Genomic DNA, 19,658 nt, shown 5'->3' with positions numbered 1-19,658 from the left:
CAAGTCCGAGTTAGTGTGCGTCCCCTCTGCTTTTTCTCCTCCTACTCTGTGGCCGCCTGTACAGCGGCCTGTGGTATAGCGGGCAAAAGGAGAGGGTGAGCAGGCTGCGGCACGCACTCTAGCTTTTCCGGCACCTGGAGCTCACGCTCCACTGGAGCCATCCTCGCTACACCCCTGGCTGTTTGTGTATATATGTGTATAAGTGTGTGACTGTGTGTATATATGTGTGACTGTGTTTATATGTGTATAAGTTTGTGACTGTGTGTATATATGTGTAGCTGTGTGTGTGTGTGTGTATATAATATATATATATATATATAATACAAGCTGTGGCACTCGAGGACTTGTACAACGCAATGTGTAATGAAAAAATCAGAACATAGCAAAACCAACGTTTCAGAGTGCCTAACCCCTTTGTCAAGGTGTAACCGCTTTGCTAGGCACCCCACAGCTGGTATTTTTACTATTACAACTCGTTGAGTGCCGGCCTGGACGTACAATATATATATGTATGTATATGTATATATATATATACACAAGTAGAGAGTACCGGCTCTCCCATAAGCAAATTGCAGCTGTGCGCCGGGTGCCCGTGCAAATGGACGTATACACAAGTGGAAGGTGGCACGGCACTCCAAGTTCAGCTGAACTCCTGCCGTCTGAGTGATTATTTAAAAAGCCGCCTTGGAGTGCCGTGCCACCTTCCACTTGTATATATATATATATATATATATATATACAGTCTCTGAAAGGGCACTCCAGGATGGTAAATAAAGCAGCTGGGGTGCTTCCTAAACGAAGATACAACAGTAGAGGTGTCCTCATGCAAAAGGAACAGGTGGCACTCCTCCGGACTTATAAAGAAGAACACTTGTTGCTTTTATTAAAACAACGTTTCAAGACCCATTGGTCTTTTGATCAGGTGTATATATGTGTATAAGTGTGTGACTGTGTGTATAAGTGTGTGGTTGTGTGTATATATGTGTATAAGTGTGTGGATGTATGTATGTATGTATGTATATATGTGTTTAAGTGTGTGACTGTATATATGTGTATATGTGTGTGGCTGTATGTATATATGTGTATAAGTGTGTGACTGTATGTAGGTGTATAGTATACTGTATGTCACTGTATGTATATATGTGTAAGTGTGTAGCTGTATGTGTATTACTGCTTGAATTGTATGTGATTAACTGTACATATGTATGGCATTATGTGTATGACAGTATATATATATATATATATATATATATATATATATATATATATTATGTATGTGTGCCTATATAAATTTACTGTATGTACTGTATGTAACTGTATGTATGTGTATAAGTGTGTGAATATATATGTGATGCATTTGCTTTCAGCCCACCAGCACCTGTCACAGGTAGAGTGGCTCGGTGGAGGATATCCTATTGCATGGTGTGGGCCATCTTGCGAGACATACTGTAGGCTGCTCAGTGGAGTTTCAACAGGTATCAGCCCGAAGCACTATACTCCTCCTCCTCCTCCTCCTGGTCAGCGAACTCTAAGACAGATCACTGCAGCCAGGTAGCGGGATGGGGAGAGGATACCTTGGGAGGGCGCCCCCAGAGAGGAGCAGCAGCGCAGAGCACTGATTCCCAGGACCCCGCATGGTGGGTTAGTGGGGCGGGTTTAACACACAGCCACCATGTCAAACTGCCATTGCATCTCTTCAAACCACGCTGCAGCTCTCCCTCTGTGACCTCTTCTTTCTGCAATCTGTTCTCTATATAGCTCTTTGCTCAGAGCTATCTTTCCTGTTTGTCTCCTATTATTCCTGTTCTCTGACTGCTGTCTGTCACTTTCTGTTCCCCTGTCTCTATTTTTCTGTGCAGACTTTCTCTGTACTATATTCTCCCTTCACTCTGCACTCCGGTTATCTGTCCTGTCTACATTACCAGCCCATAATGCACTACAGCTTCCCCATCTCCCTGGCACCCCAATATTCTGCCCTGTCCTGTAAATCCCTTGCAGAATTGCATCCACATACTATTGTCAAAGCTCTAAGCTCCTTAAACCCTCACTATAAAGCCTTAAATCCCACTTTTGTGTCCTTAACCCACTAAACCCTGCACCCACAACTACCACTACTGTGCTTCTATCCCTAACCATGCACTGTATACCGTACCCTTACACCCTAACTCTACCCCCACTACTATATGCTTATCCCCCTAATACCCATCCATGAGACCGCACCTTTTCTGTGAGGCGCCATGCCACTTTTTCATGTGCACGCGCAAATGCTCCCACATGGGGGTGGGGGAAGGACACCAGACAAAATGTTGAATAGGGCACCAAAGAGGTCAGGGCCGGCTCTGAATGCTACAGCCTTACAGTAGGCATACATTACAGTAGGCACAAACTGTTGAAGCATGTAATGCGCTCATGTGCTACAGTGCATCCGTAAGTATTCACAGCACTTCACTTTTTTCACATTTTGTTTTGTTAGAGCCTTATTCCAAAATGGAATAAACTAATTTCTTCCCTTAAAATTCTACACACAATACTCCATAATGACAACATTAAAAAATTTTTTTTTTAGATTTTTGCAAATTTATTAAAAATAAAAAACTAAGAAATCACATGTATGTACACGTATTCACAGCCTTTGCTCAATACTTTGCTGATGCACCTTTGGCAGCAATTACAGCCTCAAGTCTTTTTGAATATGATGCCACAAGCTTGGCACACCTATCTTTGGGCAGTTTTGCCCATTCCTCTTTACAGCACCTCACAAGCTCCATCAGGTTGGATGGGAAGCGTCGGTGGACAGCCATTTTCAGATCTCTCCAGAGATGTTCAATCGGATTCAAGTCTGGGCTCAGGCTGGGCCACTCAAGGACATTCACAGAGTTGTCCTGAAACCACTCCTTTGATATCTTGTCTGTGTGCTTAGGGTCGTTGTCCTGCTGAAAGATGAACCGTCGCCCCAGTCTGAGGTCAAGAGCGCTCTGGAGCAGGTTTTCATCCAGGATGTCTCTGTACATTGCTGCATTCATCTTTCCCTCTATCCTGACTAGTCTCCCAGTTTTTGCCACTGAAAAACATCCCCACAACATGATGCTGACACCACCATGCTTCACTGTAGGGATGGTATTGGCCTGATGATGAGCAGTGCCTGGTTGCCTCCAAACATGAAGCCTGACATTCACGCCAAAGAGTTCAATCTTTGTCTCATCAGACCAGAGAATTTAGTTTCTCATGGTCTGAGAGTCCTTTAGCTGCATTTTGGCAAACTCCAGGCAGGCTTCCATGTGCTTTTTACTAAGGAGTGGCTTCCGTCTGGCCACTCTACCATACAGGCCTGATTGGTGGATTGCTGCAGAGATGGTTGTCCTTCTGGAGGGTTCTCCTCTATCCACAGAGGAATGCTGTAGCTCTGAAAGAGTGACCATCATGTTCTTGGTCACCTCCATGACTAGGGCCTTTCTCCCCCAATTGCTCAGTTTAGATGGCCAGTCAGTTCAAGGAAGAGTCCTGGTGGTTCCGAACTTATTCCATTCATGGATTATGGAGGCCACTGTGCTCATTGGGACCTTCAAAGCAGCAGATAATTTTCTGTGTCCTTCCCCAGATTTGTGCCTCAAGACAATCCTGTCTCGGAGGTCTACAGACAATTCCTTTGACTTCATGCTTGGTTTGTGCCCAGACATGCACTGTCAAGTGTGGGACCTTATATAGACAGGTGTGTGCCTTTCCAAATCATGTCCAATCAACTGAATTTACCACAGGTGGACTCCAATTAAGCTATAGGAACATCTCAAGGATGATCCGTGGAACAGGATGCATCTGAGCTCAATTTTTAACTTCATGGCAAAGGCTGTTAATATTTATGCACATGTGATTTCTTAGTTTTTTTATTTTAAATAAATTTGCAAGAATCTCAAAAAAAAAATTTTACATTGTCATTATGGGGTATTGTGTGTAGAATTTTGAGGGAAAAAATGAATTTATTCCATTTTGAAATAAGGCTGTAGCATAACAAAATGTGGAAAAAGTGAAGCACTGTGAATACTTTCAGGATGCACTGTATATACTGAACTTTCTGCATATCGAAGATATCTTTTAGGAAATGAAGAATTTGATCCTAAATAAATTAAACTAAAATAAATGAAAATGAAAAAAAATAAAATCTAACATTTTGTCTTTTTTTATTCTTCTTTGCTTTAATCATCTTTTTGTGAACTGAAATCTGGAGCCCTGCCTAATGCGTAATTTTTTTTAACATACATTCTTTTTTTAAATATTTTGTCCTCCCAGTATATACATCCAAGGGCTGCTACTGCTCCGTCCAGTTACCTCAGTGCAACCTTTTGGCCTAAACTTGATGCAAACAATATTGTGAGCTGTGAGGTTTTCAGAATAGTCTGGAAATGAGTGGAAATGAATCTTATTGAGGTTAATAATACTGTAGGAACAAAAACACCCCCAAATTCTGTTATTTTAGCTGTTTTTATGATTTTATTCCCAAAAAATACAGATCCAAAACCAAAACCCGCAAGGGCGGTTTTAGCAAAACCAATACAGATTCAAAACACGAAGGAGATACAGATCCAAAACCAAAACACAAACCCTGAAAAATGGCCCGGTGCACACCCCTGTTTCTAATTGAATGCTTCTGAATTCAGTAATCGAAGTTCACTAATGAATTCCTGGTAAACAAATTATACCTAACTCTTGAGTGAGCATTTGGCTCCAGTGATTCTAAAGGAACTAGAGAATGTACTTTAGCAGTGTTGGTTGCTGACAAAAAGATGCCTTTCAAACTGGATGCAGAGGAGCCTTCCTTTGTAAATATGCCAACAAAAAGATTACCATATCTTATGTATAGATTGTAGGAAATGAATCTACCACAAAAGGTTTCTGGATACCTGGAAGGGGTATGGGACTCAGGGTTGACAGTGTCTAGGTCGACACCCATTAGGTTGACAACTTTTGGTTGACAGTGGCTAGGTTGACACTAGGAATAGGTCGACACGGCCATTAGGTCGACTTGAGAAAAGGTCGACATGAGTTTTTAATGTTTTTTTGGTGTCGGTTTCTTCCTGAAGTGACCGGGAACCCCAATTAGTGCACCATGTTCGCTCGCCATCCTTCTGCACTTGGCACAGGTTACCATTCCCAATCGTAGTCCACGTGGATCGTAAAGTATGAAAAAGTTAAAAACTCATGTCAACCTTTTAGCATGTCTACCTTGTTCATGTCGACCTAATGGTCATGTCGACCTAATTCTAGTTTCGACCTATTCACTGTTGACCAAAGGGTGTCGACCTAATGAGTCTCGACCTAAGTGGTGTCGACCCAGAGTCCAGATACCACCTGTGAGACCTCCATTGCTGTGCTGTTGCCCCATATTAAGGATTACTATTGATCTTGCTTTAAAAACACGCTTTGGTATGAGTCTTGTATATACGAGGCTGACACACCTAACCCTTTGTAACTGATAATTTCCGTGATTTCTCTCCTTATGGTGGTTGCCTGACTCTCATTGTTTGAGCTAGTGTCAGATTAAGGTCCTCATGGGCCTAGAGCTTAGATTTAGGAAGGGCCTATTATGTGCCATCGCAGGTAGTGTAATAAGCGCAATAGAGAAGTTCTCACGGGTAGGTAGGGGAGTGTGGTGACATACTATATCACTGAACTGCACTACCTTCCCACATTACATAACTAACCTACCTACCTGTACTACATCACTGAACTTCCTTCCCACACTACATCACTACGCTACTGTACCTCCCCACACTACATCACTATGCTACATCCCCACACTACATCCTCGCATTGCATTACATCACCACATTATGAGCCTAATTCAAGGTTGATTGCAAAAGTAAGATCTTCCTCTAATGGGCAAAACCATGTGCGCTGCAGGTGGGGCAGATATAACATGTGCAGAGAAAGTATTTGGGTGGGTTATATTATTTTTGTGCATGGTAAATACTGGCTGCTCCATTCACCGCTGCTCTACAGCTGAGCTGCGTGTGATAGAGAATCTCCCAACTATGCTCCCCCTTCCCCACCGTGGGACACTGCAGCCCTCGGGTGGGACAGCGGGTCAGTCCCAAAAAAAGTGACTGTCCCGCGAAAATCGGGACAGTTGGGAGGTATGCTCAAAGTGCTGCTGCAGCAGGAAAGCCTATGGCTGGGAGAAGGACCAGCCACATCATATCGGATTCAGCAGCAGAGGTGAGCATCAGGGTGGACAGGACTCTGTGCAGCGTTAAAGGGAGGGGAGGGGGGGGGGTTGATGCTAGAGGGGGCATGGCCTAGAACACTGCAGTAGATGGAAACATTTGTTTCCTATCCACAGCAGCACAGAGATCTGCAGAAACTGTAAGCCTATTCTGGAGAGTGGGACTGGAGCTGCAGTTCCATCATCACATAGTAATCCAGCCCTGGTTTGAGCCATACAGTATATTATCTATGAGTTTTTCTACTATTTATTGTGTTCTAGTCTTGTAAAAGAAAAAAACAAGCATGGGCTAGAGAAAATAATAGATACTGTATATATATATTAAAAACCCCAGCATTTATCCTTTAAAAATTGTGCATGACATTGAGACTCATACAGGAAATATCATGGGCAGTCATTATGGCATGGAGTAAGATCAACTGCTGGGTGGACACCTGGCTCCTCTGATATTTATGGGTCTCTCAGCCATGAATAACTTTAAATTGATCTAATAGTTTGAAGATGTATGCATATATTTACAGTATTATCTAGCTCATCTCTGGCTGAATGTGATTTCTTGTGTTGTCTTTGTTGATGTGGTGACCTAACCACTTGTCAGCAATGTTATTATACATCTTGTACTGTCCATCTTTCAGGTCCCTCCTTGTTTGAGCAGAGCCTTGCCTTCATTACAGATATATTAGATATTTAGCAAAATTATTGTTAATTTAACATACAGTAATTCATAATGCTTTGAAAACGCTAAATACCTTAGTCGGAGCGACATATACCACAACTGCTTCATTGCTCTGTGCCAGAACTTTCTCCATGCAGTAGTAAGATGCATATGTTTTCCCTGAAGATGTTGGAGCAACTATCACTGCAGATTCATTATTGTCAACCACATCAAGAAGCTCTCTCTGATAGTAATGACAAATGTGCACTGTCATTTAGCATGTTATACACAAATTCATAACAGCAGACAAAAATGCAATGTATTACATATGTTTGAGGTTTTGGAACATAACACAGCTTTGTTTGATGGTATGGCTTGGTAGATCGTTAGGGTCAGTGCTTTTTTTACTGATGGTTCGCAGTAGTCGCAAATTTAAAGTCTTATTACTAGTTCTAGAAACTGGAATAAATTAATTATTTCATATCTGAAATGAATAAAAAAAGTGAGTGAAGAAAGTGTGTGCTCATTGAGCTTGGCTGCATTGCAGACGTGGGCACACGGCATGTCTAGGCACGTGTGCGCCCGGCCTCGCCAGTCAGCGTAAAAAGATGCTACCAGGTAACCATTCACATTGAATGGAGCGCGTAGATGCACACGCATCCCATTCATTGCATAAAAAAACACTGGGTATGGTAATTTACAAAGAACAGTGCAAAGCATAATAACTTTCACAAAGGCTTATTTACAATGGTCAGTGCAAAAAATAAGAATTTACTTACCGATAATTCTATTTCTCGTAGTCCGTAGTGGATGCTGGGGACTCCGTCAGGACCATGGGGATTAGCGGCTCCGCAGGAGACAGGGCACAAAAGTAAAAGCTTTAGGATCAGGTGGTGTGCACTGGCTCCTCCCCCTATGACCCTCCTCCAAGCCTCAGTTAGGATACTGTGCCCGGACGAGCGTACACAATAAGGAAGGATTTTGAATCCCGGGTAAGACTCATACCAGCCACACCAATCACACTGTACAACCTGTGATCTGAACCCAGTTAACAGCATGATAACAGCGGAGCCTCTGAAAAGATGGCTCACAACAATAATAACCCGATTTTTGTAACAATAACTATGTACAAGTATTGCAGACAATCCGCACTTGGGATGGGCGCCCAGCATCCACTACGGACTACGAGAAATAGAATTATCGGTAAGTAAATTCTTATTTTCTCTGACGTCCTAAGTGGATGCTGGGGACTCCGTCAGGACCATGGGGATTATACCAAAGCTCCCAAACGGGCGGGAGAGTGCGGATGACTCTGCAGCACTGAATGAGAGAACTCCAGGTCCTCCTCAGTCAGGGTGTGCCCCTGACCAAGTATCAGCTCGGCAAAGTTGTAAAGCCGAGACCCCTCGGGCAGCCGCCCAAGATGAGCCCACCTTCCTTGTGGAATGGGCATTTACATATTTTGGCTGTGGCAGGCCTGCCACAGAATGTGCAAGCTGAATTGTACTACACATCCAACTAGCAATCGTCTGCTTAGAAGCAAGAGCACCCAGTTTGTTGGGTGCATACAGGATAACAGCAAGTCAGTTTTCCTGACTCCAGCCGTCCTGGAAACTATATTTTCAGGGCCCTGACAACATCTAGCAACTTGGAGTCCTCCAAGTCCCTAGTAGCCGCAGGTACCACAATAAGCTGGTTCAGGTGAAACACTGACACCACCTTAGGGAGAAACTGGGGATGAGTCCGCAGCTCTGCCCTGTCCGAATGGACAATCAGATATGGGCTTTTTTGAGACAAACGCCGCCAATTCTGACACTCGCCTGGCCGAGGCCAGGGCCAACAGCATGGTCACTTTCCCTGTGAGATATTTCAAATCCACAGATTTGAGCGGTTTAAACCAATGTGATTTTAGGAATCCCAGAACTACGTTGAGATCCCACAGTGCCACTGGAGGCACAAAAAAGGGGGTTGTATATGCAGTACTCCCTTGACAAACTTCTGGACTTCAGGAACTGAAGCCAATTCTTTCTGGAAGAAAATCGACAGGGCCGAAATTTGAACCTTAATGGACCCCAATTTGAGGCCCATAGACACTCCTGTTTGCAGGAAATGCAGGAAACGACCGAGTTGAAATTTCTTCATGGGGCCTTCCTGGCCTCACACCACGCAACATATTTTCGCCACATGTGGTGATAATGTTGTGCGGTCACCTCCTTCCTGGCTTTGACCAGGGTAGGAATGACCTCTTCCGGAATGCCTTTTTCCCTTAGGATCCGGCGTTCAACCGCCATGCCGTCAAACGCAGCCGCGGTAAGTCTTGGAACAGACATGGTACTTGCTGAAGCAAGTCCCTTCTTAGCGGCAGAGGCCATGAGTCCTCTGTGAGCATCTCTTGAAGTTCCGGGTACCAAGTCCTTCTTGGCCAATCCGGAGCCACGAGTATAGTTCTTACTCCTCTACGTCTTATAATTCTCAATACCTTGGGTATGAGAAGCAGAGGAGGGAAGACATACACCGACTGGTACACCCACGGTGTTACCAGAACGTCCACAGCTATTACCTGAGGGTCTTTTGACCTGGCGCAATACTTGTCCAGTTTTTTGTTCAGGCGGGACGCCATCATGTCCACCTTTGGTCTTTTCCAACGGTTCACAATCATGTGGAAGACTTCCCGATGAAGTCCCCACTCTCCCGGGTGGAGGTTGTGCCTGCTGAGGAAGTCTGCTTCCCAGTTGTCCACTCCCGGAATGAACACTGCTGACAGTGCTATCACATGATTTTCCGCCCAGCGAAAAATCCTTGCAGTTTCTGCCATTGCCCTCCTGCTTCTTGTGCCGCCCTGTCTGTTTACGTGGGCGACTGCCGTGATGTTGTCCCACTGGATCAATACCGGCTGACCTTGAAGCAGAGGTCTTGCTAAGCTTAGAGCATTGTAAATTGCCCTTAGCTCCAGTATATTTATGTGGAGAAAAATCTCCAGACTTGATCACACTCCCTGAAATTTTTTTCCCTGTGTGACTGCTCCCCAGCCTCTCAGGCTGGCCTCCGTGGTCACCAGCATCCAATCCTGAATGCCGAATCTGCGGCCCTCTAGAAGATGAGCACTCTGTAACCACCACAGGAGAGACACCCTTGTCCTTGGAGATAAGGTTATCCGCTGATGCATCTGAAAATGCGATCGGGACCATTTGTCCAGCAGATCCCACTGAAAAGTTCTTGCGTGGAATCTGCCGAATGGAATCGCTTCGTAATAAGCCACCATTTTTCCCAGGACTCTTGTGCAATGATGCACTGACACTTTTCCTGGTTTTAGGAGGTTCCTGACTAGCTCGGATAACTCCCTGGCTTTCTCCTCCGGGAGAAACACCTTTTTCTGGACTGTGTCCAGAACCATCCCTAGGAACAGCAGACGTGTCGTCGGAAACGGCTGCGATTTTGGATATTTAGAATCCACCCGTGCTGTCGTAGAACTACTTGAGATAGTGCTACTCCGACTTCCAACTGTTCTCTGGACCTTGCCCTTATCAGGAGATCGTCCAAGTAAGGGATAATTAAGACGCCTTTTCTTTGAAGAAGAATCATCATTTCGGCCATTACTTTGGTAAAGACCCGGGGTGCCGTGGACAATCCAAACGGCAGCGTCTGAAACTGATAGTGACAGTTCCGTACCACGAACCTGAGGTACCCTTGGTGAGAAGGGCAATTTGGGACATGGAGGTAAGCATCCTTGATGTCCAGGGACACCATATAGTCCCCTTCTTCCTGGTTCGCTATCACTGCTCTGAGTGACTCCATCTTGATTTGAACCTTTGTATGTAAGTGTTCAAAGATTTCCCATTTAGAATAGGTCTCACCGAGCCGTCTGGCTTCAGTACCACAATATAGTGTGGAATAATACCCCTTTCCTTGTTGTAGGAGGGGTACTTTGATTATCACCTGCTGGGAATACAGCTTGTGAATTGTTTCCAATACTGCCTCCCTGTCGGAGGAAGACGTTGGTAAAGCAGACATCAGGAGCCTGCGAGGGGGAGACGTCTCGAATTTCCAGTCTGTACCCCTGGGATACTACTTGTAGGATCCAGGGGTCCACTTGCGAGTGAGCCCACTACGCGCTGAAACTCTTGAGACGAACCCCCACCGCACTTGAGTCCGCTTGTACGGCCCCAGCGTCATGCTGAGGACTTGGCAGAAGCGGTGGAGGGCTTCTGTTCCTGGGAATGGGCTGCCTGCTGCAGTCTTCTTCCCTTTCCTCTATTCCTGGGCAGATATGACTGGCCTTTTGCCCGCTTGCCCTTATGGGGACGAAAGGACTGAGGCTGAAAAGACGGTGTCTTTTTCTGCTGAGATGTGACTTGGGGTAAAAAAGGTGTATTTTCCAGCTGTTGCCGAGGCCACCAGGTCCGATGGACCGACCCCAAATAACTCCTCCCCTTTATACGGCAAAACTTCCATGTGCCGTTTGGAATCTGCATCACCTGACCACTGTCGTGTCCATAAACATCTTCTGGCAGATATGGACATCGCACTTACTCTTGATGCCAGAGTGCAAATATCCCTCTGTGCATCTCGCATATATAGAAATGCATCCTTTAAATGCTCTATAGTCAATAAAATACTGTCCCTGTCAAGGGTATCAATATTTTCAGTCAGGGAATCCGACCAAGCCACCCCAGCGCTGCACATCCAGGCTGAGGCGATCGCTGGTCGCAGTATAACACCAGTATGTGTGTATATACCTTTTTAGGATATTTTCCAGCCTCTCAGCTGGCTCCTTGAGGGCGGCCCTATCTGGAGACGGTACCGCCACTTGTTTTGATAAGCGTGTGAGCGCCTTATCCACCCTAAAGGGTGTTTCCCAACGCGCCCTAACTTCTGGCGGGAAAAGGTATACCGCCAATAATTTTCTATCGGGGGAAACCCACGCATCATCACACACTTCATTTAATTTATCTGATTCAGGAAAAACTACAGGTAGTTTTTTCACACCCCACATAATACCCTTCTTGTGGTACTTGTAGTATCAGAAATATGTAACACCTCCTTCATTGCCCTTAACATGTAACGTGTGGCCCTAAAGGAAAATACGTTTGTTTCTTCACCGTCGACACTGGAGTCAGTGTCCGTGTCTGTGTCTGTGTCGACCGACTGAGGTAAATTAGCGTTTTACAGCCCCTGACGGTGTTTGAGACGCCTGGACAGGTACTAATTTGTTTGCCGGCCGGCTCATGTCGTCAACCGACCTTGCAGCGTGTTGACAAAATCACGTAATTCCTTAAATAAGCCATCCATTCCGGTGTCGACTCCCTAGAGAGTGACATCACCATTTCAGGCAATTGCTCCGCCTCCTCACCAACATCGTCCTCATACATGTCGACACACACGTACCGACACACAGCACACACACAGGGAATGCTCTGATAGAGGACAGGACCCCACTAGCCCTTTGGGGAGACAGAGGGAGAGTTTGCCAGCACACACCAAAAACGCTATAATTATACAGGGACAACCTTTATATAAGTGTTTTTCCCTTATAGCATTTTAATATATATATACATATCGCCAAATAAGTGCCCCCCCCTCTCTGTTTTAACCCTGTTTCTGTAGTGCAGTGCAGGGGAGAGCCTGGGAGCCTTCCCACCAGCATTTCTGTGAGGGAAAATGGCGCTGTGTGCTGAGGAGAATAGGCCCCGCCCCCTTTTCGGCGGGCTTCTTCTCCCGTTTTTCTGAGACCTGGCAGGGGTTAAATACATCCATATAGCCCCCAGGGGCTATATGTGATGTATTTTTAGCCAGAATAAGGTACTATCATTGCTGCCCAGGGCGCCCCCCCCAGCGCCCTGCACCCTCAGTGACCGCTGCTATGAAGTGTGCTGACAACAATGGCGCACAGCTGAAGTGCTGTGCGCTACCTTATGAAGACTGAAGAGTCTTCTGCCGCCGTTTCTGGACCTCTTCACTTTTCGGCATCTGCAAGGGGGTCGGCGGCGCGGCTCCGGGACGAACCCCAGGGTGAGAACTGTGTTCCGACTCCCTCTGGAGCTAATGGTGTCCAGTAGCCTAAGAAGCCAATCCATCCTGCACGCAGGTGAGTTCACTTCTCTCCCCTAAGTCCCTCGTAGCAGTGAGCCTGTTGCCAGCAGGACTCACTGAAAATAAAAAACCTAACAAACTTTTACTCTAAGCAGCTCTTTAGGAGAGCCACCTAGATTGCACCCTTCTCGGCCGGGCACAAAAATCTAACTGAGGCTTGGAGGAGGGTCATAGGGGGAGGAGCCAGTGCACACCACCTGATCCTAAAGCTTTTACTTTTGTGCCCTGTCTCCTGCGGAGCCGCTAATCCCCATGGTCCTGACGGAGTCCCCAGCATCCACTTAGGACGTCAGAGAAATGCTCATTATATTGTGACTCATTTGTGCCTGCTTGCAAACATAATGGGACATATGCAGAGTTGCATGCAAATAATTTTGCAAACATCTTCCATATTTTCACAATGCACATACTCCAGAGCTGAACGTATACAATGGGGGGTAATTCAGATAAGATTGCAGCAGCAAATTTGTTAGCTAATGGGCAAAACCATGTGCACTGCAGGTGGGACAGATATAACATGTGCAGAGAGAGTTAGATTTGGGTGGGTTACATAGAAACATAGAATTTGACGGCAGAGAAGAACCACTTTGCCCATCTAGTCTGCCCCTTTTTTTTATCCTTTATGTAATCTCAAGTACCAGGTATATAAACATTGTTGCATCAGGAGATAGGACACGGGTTAAATTGTTTCTGCGCAGGGTAAATACTGGCTGCTTTATTTGACACTGCAATTTAGATTTCAGTTTGAACACACCCCACCTAACTCTAATACCCCTTTCAGACTGACAAAAAATTCCCAGGTTATTGCACATGAACGCGCATCAACCTGGGAAATTGTGTGAAAGGGTACAGGAGCAATATCCCGGGACGAGCGTCCCAGTATTTCATTTCAGGTCTCGACCAGGGTTGAATCCTGGATCATCCCGGGATGCGCGCAGTGTGAACGGGTATGCCGGGTCAAGGCGACCCTGCACCCATTCTCTACATAGGAGACGATTATGTCCAAGCACCGCCTCCGGTAACATCAGTGCCGGGTCGGGCCGTGAGTCTGAAGGGGTCTCAAGCCGGGTCACACCTGGGAAGCACCCGTCTACACATTCCTGGGTGCGACCCGGCTCTTGTCAGTCTGAAAGGGGTATAACTCTCTCTGCACATGTTATATCTGCCCCACCTGCAGTGCACATGGTTTAGCCCATTAGCTAACAAATTTGTTGCTGTGATCAGATCTGAATTAGGCCCTATAATGGGTGATGCAGAGTTGTAACTTGATTTAAAGCTGAAAGGGCGTAATCGACTCTCAGAAGCATAATTATGCCGGTTTTCAGATGGATCTCTTGCACTAGAGATAGGGTTGGTGTGAGGTGATGATGATGATGACAACTGTAAAGACAAGCATGCAGAAAGTGTCGGTCCGACTGCAAAGTTGTGTTTAACAATGCATATAAGCAAATATACACATTTTGTTATGCACATGCAATGTGGGAGGCATTTTAGATGAATTGTGGTAACTCTGTCTCAGTTCCAATGGGTACAGTTACCAGATGGATGTGTAGTGTGACTAAGCCACCCAATACATTTATTTTCGTTGTTGTTGATGCCTTTAATTCACAACTGATCTTGATAATGACTGATACAATGCAATATTAGTTGTTGTGGTGTCGTGTCCAAAGAGAGTGAAGTAGGAGACAAAGAAGGGTCTTGAAATCACCCATATCAAATACAGTATATCACAGATTTCAAGAGAATCCTCAGAATTCTAGTGTCTCTCTCTTTATACTGTTTTCAGTTACTGGACTCCTCAGACACCTCCTGAACCTTGTAACAAAAGCTGCTGTAACAGAAGTCTAGGTGTAATGTATTACCAACTAAACCCATATGCCGTGATTTTAACCTACTGCAGTCCCATATTCAGCTAAATCAAGTAGGTTTCCTATTGCTCTATTGCATCCAGGACATATTGGTACTCTCTACTTACAGTACTAGCGCAATTAACAATGGGTCAGATGGAGCTACAACGCCAGGCCTCCACATAAAAATAGGCCCATCATCATGGCAGCATGATGATCACTAGCCACTAGCTGGCCACATGGTCAACCATAAATCATAACTATCAAGATTGCATTTCTAATTTCCACACAAAATTATGCAATTTTTTATATTTTTACATATGTAGGGAGACATTGGAGCTTATAGTGAAGGGGTGTACACCCCCAGATGGCTCTGACCACACCCACATAACACTAATCACACCTCCCCCATTTCTCACAATAGAACTTTGAATACTTTCAGCCCCAGGTCAATGTTGCCCTTAATCCATCTCTGGTGCAAGCTAAGTAATCAGACAAAGGGAAAGGAGGGAAGAAAACAGGATCACACCAGAGCTTTCCACTGCAGTACAAAGTCAGCATGCAGAAAATGTTACAAAATCAAAGCGCAGGTGAGATGGGTGGGTGATGTTCACGCCAAACTAGCGCAGTTAGTAGCACAGAAGTCAGAATACATTAAGCATACGCTGAGTTATTCAGTATGGATCACATTAGCGATCCTGCTTCTGTTTGTCCACATATTTTATGATTGTAAGCCACGGTCTGGATTTGCCTATCACATAGACCATATATCATTTCAAAACATCCTGGACCTGAAATTCCACCTCAGCAAATGCCCCGCTGCACCCTAGGGTGCCAAGGCACCCCGTTTGAGAACTGCTTCTGTAGTATTGTATCTTCCTGTATCCTGTTTTCCATGTCTTTAAAGTAGTCTTATTTTACCTACAGTAAGAGGTATAGCCTGAAGCAATGGCACCCGGGGAGAGTGTATGCTATGGTGGAACACCTTCCATTTTGGTGTGGTGGTGATAACAATGACCCTTAGTGGTACCAGCTTTTCTCAAATGTTTTTCAGCATGCCCCCTGCACACATTCCCCCCTGCACACTGATAAGCACTCCCATGTACCCCAAAATGCCCCTTCCAGTGTCAGCACCTGGGTCGGTGGCACCTTTGCTGGAAAAGGGTATGTGGTTTAGCATGTAGGGCGTGGGACCTCCCGGGAAGCAGCTTCCATTTACATCACTCCGGGGGGCATGGGCAGCATTACCAGAGATGATGGGCTGCCCCCTGGAGATTCTGCTTGCACTAAAGGCTCCTCCTCAGTGACAGTAGCCAGGCACTGCACGCTAATGTCACAGTGCAGAACCCAGCTCTCAGTCACTGCAGAGGAACTGGCAATTTGGTGTCACCCACTGGAAGAGTGACATCTGGATGAGGTCTGCACCCCACTAGTAATGCCTCTGCCCCCTTCATATATTCTCCCCTGCACAATAACATGCCCCCCTCCTGCACACCAACATACTCCACCCCTTCACACCAACATACCCGCACTGCCACCAAATTAAAATGTTTAATTACCTAATTTTTGTGGAGTGCTGTCAGAAGTTGAACCTGGCTAGACACCAACAGCCAGCAGCTCTCCATGCAACTACTGTAATACACTACTTCCCTTCCTCAATGGTCTATTAAGTTCTAGAAAGGGCACACATAAGCATCCCAGATGGTGCCCCCAGCTGGCCCTGGTGCCCAAAGCACACGTTCCACCTGCTCTGCCCACGCTATGCCCCTGATTATTGTAATAATGGTTACTTTGATGGTTACTCTGCTTATTTCACCCATATTTTTTTTTCAAATATCAACCAACTTGTGGAGTTGAGAATATTGAAGTTAATGTTTGATCAAATGGCAAAGAAAAACATCTGAGCTGTATCAAGCTATAACTAATAATATTTCTTGACAAAGCAAATGTAGCTCAAGGGGAACATTCAATAGGAAATACTTCAAATGGATAAAAGACAAGTTTGACAATAATCTGCAGTTACTTGTGCTCATTACCTGCCATGTGTCTGGTATGAAGTGCTGCACCCTTGGGTCAGGGTCACTTCTCTCATCTCTCAGTAAGTGTGGCCCCATATACTGCATCTGGAAACGAACGGAACCAACTTCCACTGCATATCTGCTCTCTTTCTTTCCATCCTTTGTGCTGAGTAACTGTATTTCATGGAGGAAATAAAGATGATAAAGACTGAAGTAAACTATATTGCATTTCTAGAAATGATAGACAGAACCTGATTAGATGCTATTAGCAACACCTCCACTCCTGTTTTATTACTTTAGTAAATCTACCCTACAATGTCAATATAAAATAAAATAAAAACTTAAATAGCAACATCTGTAGAAATGTACGTCAGGTGGGTCTTTACTGTTGTGTGCTATTTACTAAAGGCTGAGATGACTAATACTGTATTCATTTTACCGATACTAATATTGGCAATAAAAAAGTACAATTACAAATTAATTAAAGATAATAATCAAAATATGTGAGAAGACAGTAATTATAGGAGATATTTTTATTTATTCTGTTATTTGTGGGAATACTACAATAATTTATACCTCAGGTGACGTCAATGAACAGGCCAAGTTCTGGAATCCCAGTTTTGCAAGATAAGTAGCTATCCGGTGTTGATCTTCCTTTTTTAAAGTATCTTGTATCATGATTGCCTGAATGATCTTTATTATTTCCACAACAATATTTATGTCTCTTTGATTTTTAGCTGCAATTTAAAAAAAAACAAAATTTAATTTAGACCAGACACCATGTATAATACATTTATGTTTCAGCAGTGTGGGCATGAATCACAAAGTACCAATGCACCCTCCAGCCACAGCAGCAGCGATGCACCCTCCAGCCATATCTGAATCAGGCCCCATGTGGTTATGGGTCATGCTAGGTTTGTTTTTTGTTTTTATATATCATTTTTATTTCTTGTTTCACAATATACATTTTACACATAAGAGGGTGTGTTTCCCGCTAAAATACATGAAAAAAAAATACCAACTACAAAATAAAACAGACATTATGATACAGGGCCATATGCTTTTACACTTAACTAATAATCACCTACTCCTCCTGTTGAGTTTACATGGGGTAATCCCAAACTTCAACATACCCAAATCTCAAAAAAATCCTGAGTGTCCCATCAAATTAAATCTCCCCTTTGTTCCATAAACAGGTCCCAGTTACGCCACCTCTTCACTATATCGGAACCATGAGTCTTATTTAAAGTTTCCATTTTGTAACTATAATTAATTTTATTTATCACCATCGGCGTGCCTGCTATCTGTTCTTGCCTCCATAATTGAGCAATAGTTGCTCTGGTGGCAATGAAGACATGACTCAATAAATATTTTTGTATATTACCAATACTTTGGTGGAATATATGTAGTAGCACCATCTGGGGGGTTATTTGTATTTCAATCCCAAAGATTTGATTCAGAAGACTTTCTATCTCTACCCAAAAGGTGCCTAATTTTTTACAGGACCAAAATATATGTATGATGTCTCCCATTTCTTTTGGCATCTCCAACGTAGATCAAGCTACCCTGGCCAGATTCTCTAACGACCAGAGCTCCCTGCTGTGATCACAGTCGCAGTTTACCACGTTTGCGGTTTCTATTGAGATGGAGACACAGCTGTCTCCGTCTCTGAAAACAAGATTTTGCCTGATCAGGGGGGTTTCTGGGTACTCAGAAACCCTCCCTGTGTGCACTACTGCAAATGTATTAGCAGAAAGGTTTGCTGCCCCCTTCCACACATTCATAGTGAACAGAAGGTATACATTAAACTCAGCATCTGCAGGTGAGCTCTATCATAGGAGATAAATGGGTTGACATATGAAATTTACTAAAGTGCATCACTTTATACATTGTTGTACCTACTTTTTTTTTTACATGGTAAGAAATTTATCAACCTGTGTTTGACAAATCTCTGGGGGAAAAAAAGGCAAATACGAAGTGGTTGTGAGAGACAAGATTGCTCACACCACATGCTGTTTGACCTAGATCTCAAAACCATCTTTTTTTTCTGGTGTTTTATCTTAACTTGCATGTAGTTTGGTACTTTTTAATCTCCACAAATCGCCTGTGGTTTGAGTGATCACCCTTTAAATCCAGGGGCTTGAAGGTGAAAACCACCAGTAATGTGATGTGTTGCAGTTGAAAAACTGTCAATACACAGCTAGTTAGTGAATGTCTGTGTATTTCCATCCATTGACATTATACAGTGTTTACATAAATAAACATGATATACTTATTTGTTACGTCTACGACTGTAATTGATCAGCTGTTATATAAAAAGACAGTAAAACTACCTACATTTAGCTTTGCACTCTTCAAGCCAAATTTCAAAGCAGATGGTTAATATTCTCAGTTGTGCCTGATATTTCACATTAGTAGTCTGCAGTGAATTAATAAATGTTTCATAATTTTTAATCCCAGAAAAGAAATTTCCCCTTATCTCTCTTTCCATAGATGAAGACAGGGTTTTCCATTGTTGAAGCTCCTTGTTTTCTTCTTTGTCTTTATTCTTTTTAAGATTTTCTTCTATAATTTGGTCCTTTTTTTTCATCTGTAAAAATACATATTTATTATATTTATTATATGTAAATCTACTGTAACAATACCTTAGGGTGTTTAACTCAAATGGATCCCTGCTAAAAGTCCTATCTTTGTAAGGAACATAGTATATGGTCTATCTCAATCTGTCATACAGGGGTCTATTTATTAAGGGATTTCTTCTCCAACATCATGTGTAAATGGCAGATTCACATTATATACATACACAGGTGTCATTACGGAGAACCCTGTGT

The 19,658-nt window shown here is 44.0% G+C and overlaps 1 protein-coding gene across 3 annotated transcripts in view; it reads right to left on the bottom strand.

Moving 5' to 3' along the window:
- The window catches only part of DDX60 (DExD/H-box helicase 60), a 422,428-nt gene that overhangs the window by 287,989 nt on the left and 114,781 nt on the right, over positions 1 to 19,658 (bottom strand). For all 3 annotated transcript variants that reach the window (XM_063920417.1, XM_063920418.1, XM_063920419.1), the window contains 4 exons: positions 19,165 to 19,417; positions 17,404 to 17,564; positions 16,846 to 17,001; positions 6,967 to 7,116 (listed from right to left, as the gene is read on the bottom strand). In XM_063920417.1, the coding sequence (XP_063776487.1) occupies positions 6,967 to 7,116; positions 16,846 to 17,001; positions 17,404 to 17,564; positions 19,165 to 19,417 (720 nt within the window). The remainder of the gene's footprint in view (positions 1 to 6,966; positions 7,117 to 16,845; positions 17,002 to 17,403; positions 17,565 to 19,164; positions 19,418 to 19,658) is intronic.

The sequence above is a fragment of the Pseudophryne corroboree genome, chromosome 1 (assembly GCF_028390025.1).
Source record: "Pseudophryne corroboree isolate aPseCor3 chromosome 1, aPseCor3.hap2, whole genome shotgun sequence".
NCBI classification, from domain to species: domain Eukaryota; kingdom Metazoa; phylum Chordata; class Amphibia; order Anura; family Myobatrachidae; genus Pseudophryne; species Pseudophryne corroboree.
The sequence above is the reverse complement of the archived record's forward strand: the minus strand, read 5'-3'. Positions and strand labels throughout refer to the sequence as shown.